Source organism: Schistocerca americana, chromosome 2 (assembly GCF_021461395.2).
Source record: "Schistocerca americana isolate TAMUIC-IGC-003095 chromosome 2, iqSchAmer2.1, whole genome shotgun sequence".
NCBI lineage: Eukaryota > Metazoa > Arthropoda > Insecta > Orthoptera > Acrididae > Schistocerca > Schistocerca americana.
In genome coordinates, this window is record NC_060120.1 from 263,257,150 (window position 1) to 263,264,100 (window position 6,951).

The 6,951-nt window shown below is 43.0% G+C and overlaps 1 protein-coding gene across 2 annotated transcripts in view; it reads right to left on the bottom strand.

Moving 5' to 3' along the window:
- LOC124593756 (NAD kinase-like) overlaps positions 1–1,559 on the bottom strand; it is a 907,239-nt gene extending 905,680 nt beyond the window's left edge. For both annotated transcript variants that reach the window (XM_047132093.1, XM_047132092.1), the window contains exons 1-2: positions 1,462–1,559; positions 817–950 (exon numbers count right to left, since the gene is read on the bottom strand). In XM_047132093.1, the coding sequence (XP_046988049.1) occupies positions 817–935 (119 nt within the window). In that variant the 5' untranslated portion in view covers positions 936–950; positions 1,462–1,559. The remainder of the gene's footprint in view (positions 1–816; positions 951–1,461) is intronic.
- Positions 1,560–6,951: the final 5,392 nt, after the last annotated feature.

Below are 6,951 nucleotides of genomic sequence, written 5' to 3' on the forward strand. Positions count from 1 at the left end.
CAGGAGCAACTCCAAGACTAAATAACACATCAAAGGACACTATAAACAGTTGTATTTACAACAGTCTGAGTCACAAAGTAACATTCTCTCATAGTCATGTTGCAACTAATGGTCAATGTAGTACTCATCACAAAACAATATCATGTTCCACGGATCATTTGCATGCTAATTCATAATGATATGGAATAAGTCATTTTATATCTGCACCATAAATTATTTTGTAAATATGGCTAAATGCTTATTTACAAGTATGAGTTATAAATACTGCTGTATAAATTTTAAAGTTTATGTTTTAATGAACGCCTGATGATAAGACCAAGGGCACCTATACTTGAGGGCAAGTGTTTTACTTTTTTACTTTGTTCTGTATAAGTGTTCTATGTTTGTTTTCTTGACACGCTCCCCAGCATGAGGTTTACTGTGAATCAGACTTATTGAACAAGTAACTGACTCCTATACCAAGCTAGCAAAGCATACACACTCTGCTCAAATGCAAAAAACTAAACAAAATTGCTATATGGCACTTAGCCAATGTTAATAAGCACAAATGATCAAACATTGTGAGTCTAACAATTCAAAACATAATATCTTTTTAATTCTTTCTGCTGGTGCATGATTTAAAACCAAGCTAATCATCTTTGTAGGCCCTTGTAAACAATGAAAGGCGATTCACGGCTGAGGCTTTGGTTTCACTAATCCGTCTCATGTAACGATGAAATGCATGCACTAATAAAGACACACTTGACATTACCCCCACAGTGTCATAAGGATCGGGCCTTTTACAGTGTTACACGAGTATGATGCAGCAACACTCACCTGAAACCTTGAAGCTTCTCTTGCACTCTTCCTACAACAGTTTTCTTTGGAGATTGTGGCCGGTCTTCTAAATCCATACCAACCATAGCCTGGGCGAGATGAAGGTTCTCTTCATTCATGGTGAAAAGCAGCGGCTAAAACACCAACACACTATGTCAGTTACAGCAGTCCCACCAGACAACGAAAAAGCGTCAAAACTAACGATTCATGTTGTTTTAAATAATACACATAGGATGACTGAGGCTGAAATTTTATTTATGGGCAGGTACAGTGTAAATCGAATCCGCAACTGCGGTTTAGAGAGAACCCTGCGTCTACTCTAAAAGATTTTTTGGACGTAATATACCGATAAATTGTAAATTCGTTGGGAGAAGCGGGGAATTACTGTTAGCAATTAACCTTCCACCACCTACAGGCATGAATGTCTCCAAATAAACAAATATGCAACAACACTTGCTTTGCAAAAAAGTCGCGAACAGATTGTAAACAATGCTCAAAGTTTGAACACTAGTGTACTGCTTCTCTAACTCAACTACCCTCATCACAAGATTGTCGGGATATATTCTTTTATCAGCACATTTTTATCTGCATAGACAGAGCTGGATACCTGTGATCCCACAAGAAATAATCACTTGATGCTAATACCTGTCACGTTGTATATATCACAACAAGCGGCGCGACGCGTTCGGCACAAACAACAACACGACGTTCTCCCACCAACACACGACTTACAAATGACGGGCAGCGGCACTGGGACGAACAGCTGTTTTGCGTGATGGTGCTGCCATCTCTCATCGAAGCTTCAAGCTAGTAGCCGCCATTGTGGCGTTGGTCGCTCTCCAGGTGGAATAATTTGCCGCTGTGTGGCACCAGCATCGTTTCTTGCTCGTGTATTGCTGGAATAAACTGGTCTCTGGCGAAAAGACTACACGTAAAAGCTATGTCGAAGAGCTTAGTTACTATTCAGACAGCCTATTTAACAGTGAATCCATCCTATTTTAGAAAAATGAAAATAGCTGCCCACACACGAGCGGACTTCCGCGACAGGACAATTCCGCAGGTTACCGGGGGAGAAAGGGATTTAGCCCCTCCAATCTGCCCGCAGGCAGGAGCCATTTGTGTGTGGTATAAATCGGTGGATTGCATGATTTATACGCGGGTCCACGACTGCGGTACATGATGATAGGCCAGAGACCACGGGTGACGAATTTCAGGAGCTGTGGCTGTGCCTCAGCGCGAGTATGGTGGGCAGTGCGGCGTCTTGAAAGCAATTTATGTATTTAGTATATTTTCGCACTTCTAAAGCAGTTTACATCTTCGATGGAAAGTATGGACGACGCCAGGAAGAAAGTTGTGGCAGTCGCCAGCGGTGTGTACGCTATGTACTCATACATCTTTCGAAAGAAAAATCGTAGAATTTGGGAGAAAAAAATGGAATGCCGAAAATGAACATTCCAGCCATACGGGTCCGATTCGTAGTCTCAGAGATACTAAACCAGACGATTTCATGAATTACCTAAGAATAAGCCAGAATAATTTCGAAGCACTTATAGGTGTTACCACTCAGTAGCCGATATCCAGGGTGATCCTTATTAACATTTAAGAAAACTCCGCAGCGGCGTAGATAAGGCTGAGACAAGCAATTTAACGTAAGATGTCGAGAAAAATTCCAGAAGTGATGAGAGATCTACATCTACATGGATATTCTGCAAATCACATTTAAGTGTCTGGCAGAGGGTTCATCGAACCATCTTCGCAATTCTCTATTATTCCAATCTCGTATAGCGCGCGGGAAGAATGAACACCTATATCTTTCCGTACGAGCTCTGATTTCCCTTATTTTATCTTGGTGATCGTTCCTCCCTATGTAAGTCGGTGCAACAAAATATTTTCGCATTCGGAGGAGGAAGTTGGTGATTGGCATTTCGTGAGAAGATTTCGTCGCAACGAAAAACGCCTTTCTTTTAATGATGTCCATCCCAAATCCTGTATCATTTCAGTGACACTCTCTTCCATATTTCGCGATAAAACAAAACGTGCTGCCTTTCTTTGAACTTTTTCGATGCACTCAGTCAGTCCTATCTGGTAACGATCCCACACCGCGCAAGAGTATTCTAAAAGTGGACGGACAAGCGTAGTGTAGGCGGTCTCCTTAGTAGGTCTGTTTTCTAAGTGTCCTACCAATAAAATGCAGTCTTTGGTTAGCCTTCCCCACAACATTTTCTGTGTGTTCCTTCCAATTTAAATTGTTCGTAATTGTAATACCTAGGTATTTAGTTGAATTTATGACTTTTAGATTAGACTGATTTATCGTGTACCCGAAGTTTAACACGTTCCTTTTAGCACTCATGTGGATGACCTCACCATTTTCATTATTTAAGGTCAACTGCCACTTTTAGCACCATTCCGATATTTCTTCTAAATCGTTTTGCAGTTTGTTTTGGTCTTTTGATGACTTTATTAGTCGATAAACGACAGCGTCATCTGCAAACAAGAAGACGGCTGCTCAGAATTGTCTCCCAAATCGTTTATATAGACAAGGAACAGCAAAGGGCCTATAACGCTAACTTGGGGAACGCCAGAAATCACTTCTGTTTTACTCGATGACTTTCCGTCAATTACAACGAACTGTGACCTCTCTGACAGGAAATCACAGATCCAGTCACATAACTGAGACGATGTTCCATAAGCACGCAATTTCACTAGAAGCCGCTTGTGTGGTACAGTGTCAAAAGTCTTCTGGAAATCCAGAAATACGGAATCGATTTGGAATCCCTTGAAAATAGCACTCAGCACGTCATGTGAACAAAGAGCTAGTCGCGTTTCACAGGAACGATGTTTTCTAAATCCATGTTGGCTGTGTGTCACTAGACCGTTTTCTTCGAGGTAATTCATTATTTCGAACACAGTATATGTTCTAAAATCCTGCTGCATATCGACGTTAACGATATGGGCCTGTAATTTAGTGGATTACTCCTACTACCTTTCTTGAACATTGGTGTGACCTGTGCAACTTCCCAGTCTTTGGGTATAGATCTTTCGTCGAGCGAATGGTTGTATATGATTGTTAAGTATGGAGTTAATGCATCAACATACTCCGAAAGGAACCTAATTGGTATACAGTCTGGACTAGAAGACTTGCTTTTATTAAGTGATTTAAGTTGCTTCACTACTCCGAGGATATTTACTTCTACGTTACTCATGTTGGCAGATGTTCTCGATTCGAATTCTGGAATATTTGCTTCGTCTTCTTATGTGAACGCATTTCGGAAGGCTGTGTTTAGTAACTCTGCTTTGGTAGCGGGATTTTGCGTCTGTTTAAATTTGGCATGTATGTTTCGTTGTTTCTGCAAAAGGATTCTAACCCGTTTTGTGTACCAAGGAGGATCAGCTCCGTCGTTTGTTAATTTATTTGGTATAAATCTCTCAATTGCTGCCGATACTATTTCTTTGAATTTAAGCCACATCTGGTCTACACTTCTATTATTAATTTGGAATGAGTGGAGATTGTCTCTTAGGAAGGCGTCAAGTGAATTTTTTTCTGCTTTTTTGAATATGTATATTTTTCGCTTATTTTTCGAGGATTTGGGGATTACAATATTCAATGTTGCTACGACAGCCCTGTGTTCACTAATCCCTGAATCGGTTTTGATGCTCATTATTAACTCAGGATTATTTGTTGCTGAGAGGTCAAGTGTGTTTTCGCAACCGTTTACTATTCGTGTGGGCTCATGAACTAATTGCTCGAGATAGTTTTCAGAGAATGCGTTTAGCACAATTTCGGATGATATTTTATGCGTACCTCCGGAATTAAACATGTATTTTTGCCAACATACCGAGGGTAAATTAAAGTCACCACCAACTATTATCGTATGATTCGGGTACGTGCTTGAAATAAAACTCAACTTTTCTTTGAACCTTTCAGCAACTGTATCATCTGAATTGGGAGGTCGGTAAAAAGATCCAATTATTATTTTATTCCGGTTGCCAACAATGACCTCTGCCCATACTAACTCACAGGAAGTATCTACTTCAATTTCGCGAGAAGTTAAACTACTTCTGACAGCAACAAACACGCCTCCGCCAACCGTGTTTAGCCTATCCTTTCAGAACACCGTTAGGTTCTTCGCAAAAATTTCGGCGTTAGCCAGCTTTCGTGCCTATAACGATTTGAGCATCAGTGCTTTCTATTAGCTACGACAATTTACAACTGTTATACCAATGGTTCCTGTATCTACTTGTTTCCTGTATTCAGCCTGCACCCTTTGTGACTGAAGCCCTCCTTGTGTTTTCCCGACACCCTCTAACCTAAAAAACCGCCCAGTCCACGTCACACAGCCCCTGCTACCCGTGTAGCCGCCTCCTGCATATAGTGGACACCTGACCTAACAAGCGGAACCCGAAACTCAACCACCCTTTGGCGCAAGTCCAGGAATCTGCAGCCTACACGGTCGCAGAACCGTCTGAGCCTCTGACTCAGACTCTCCACTCGGCTCTGTACCAGAGGTCCGCAGTCGGTCCTGTCGACTATGCTGCAAATGGTCAGCTCTGCTTTCATCTTGCAAGCAAGACTGGCAGCCTTTACCACTTCTGTTAACCGCTAGAAACCAGAGAGAATCTCTTCTGATACAAAGTGGCACACATCATTGGTACCGACGTGAGCCACCACCTGCAGTTGGCTGCACCCTGTGCTCTTCATGGCATCCAGGAGGATCCTTTCCACATCTGGAATGACTCCACCCGGTATGCACACGGAGTGCACATTGGATTTCTTACCCTTCTTGTCAGCCAAGTCCCTAAGGGGCCCCATAACGCGCCTAACGTTGGAGCCCCCAACTACTAATAATCCCACCCTCTGCAATTACCCGGATCTTGCAGGCGATGTTGAACGTGTGATGTAACCAGGCGATGTACCTCGTCACCTGTGTAGCTGCTGAGTCTATGGGTCTGTCACGCCTTATCATCCCAACACGAGTCAAGTTTTCGCATAAGTAGGGCTCGGGGCTCACATGCGCGACAGTAGTGCGTAGATTGCAGGGTTCGTATCTAGCGTTTGGCAGGCAGTATTTTCTTTCTTTCGTTTCGTGAGACGTTGCGCGTTTACATTGAGGTAAGATTTATTATTCTCCAGGGCTATTACAAATGATTGAAGCGATTTCATAAATTCACTGTAGCTCCATTCATTGACATATGGTCACGACACACTACAGATACGTAGAAAAACTCATAAAGTTTTGTTCAGCTGAGGCCGCACTTCAGGTTTCTGCCGCCAGAGCGCTCGAGAGCGCAGTGAGACAAAATGGCGACAGGAGCCGAGAAAGCGTATGTCGTGCTTGAAATGCACTCACATCAGTCAGTCATAACAGTGCAACGACACTTCAGGACGAAGTTCAACAAAGATCCACCAACTGCTAACTCCATTCGGCGATGGTATGCGCAGTTTAAAGCTTCTGGATGCCTCTGTAAGGGGAAATCAATGGGTCGGCCTGCAGTGAGCGAAGAAACGGTTGAACACGTGTCGGCAAGTTTCACGCGTAGCCCGCGGAAGTCGACGAATAAAGCAAGCAGGGAGCTAAATGTACCACAGCCGACGGTTTGGGAAATCTTACGGAAAAGGCTAAGGCAGAAGCCTTACCGTTTACAATTGCTACAAGCCCTGACACCCGATGACAAAGTCAAATGCTTTGAATTTTCGGCGCGGTTGCAACAGCTCATGGAAGAGGATGTGTTCAGTGTGAAACTTGTTTTCAGTAATGAAGCAACATTTTTTCTTAATGGTGAAGTGAACAGACACAATGTGCGAATCTGGGCAGTAGAGAATCCTCACGCATTCGTGCAGCAAATTCGCAATTCACCAAAAGTTAACGTGTTTTGTGCAATCTCACGGTTTAAAGTTTACGGCCCCTTTTTCTTCTGCGAAAAAAACGTTACAGGACATGTGTATCTGGACATGCTGGAAAATTGGCTCATGCCACAACTGGAGACCAACAGTGCCGACTTCATCCTTCAACAGGATGGTGCTCCACCGCACTTCCATCATGATGCTCGGCATTTCTTAAACAGGAGATTGGAAAACCGATGGATCGATCGTGGTGGAGATCATGATCAGCAATTCATGTCGTGGCCTCCACGCTC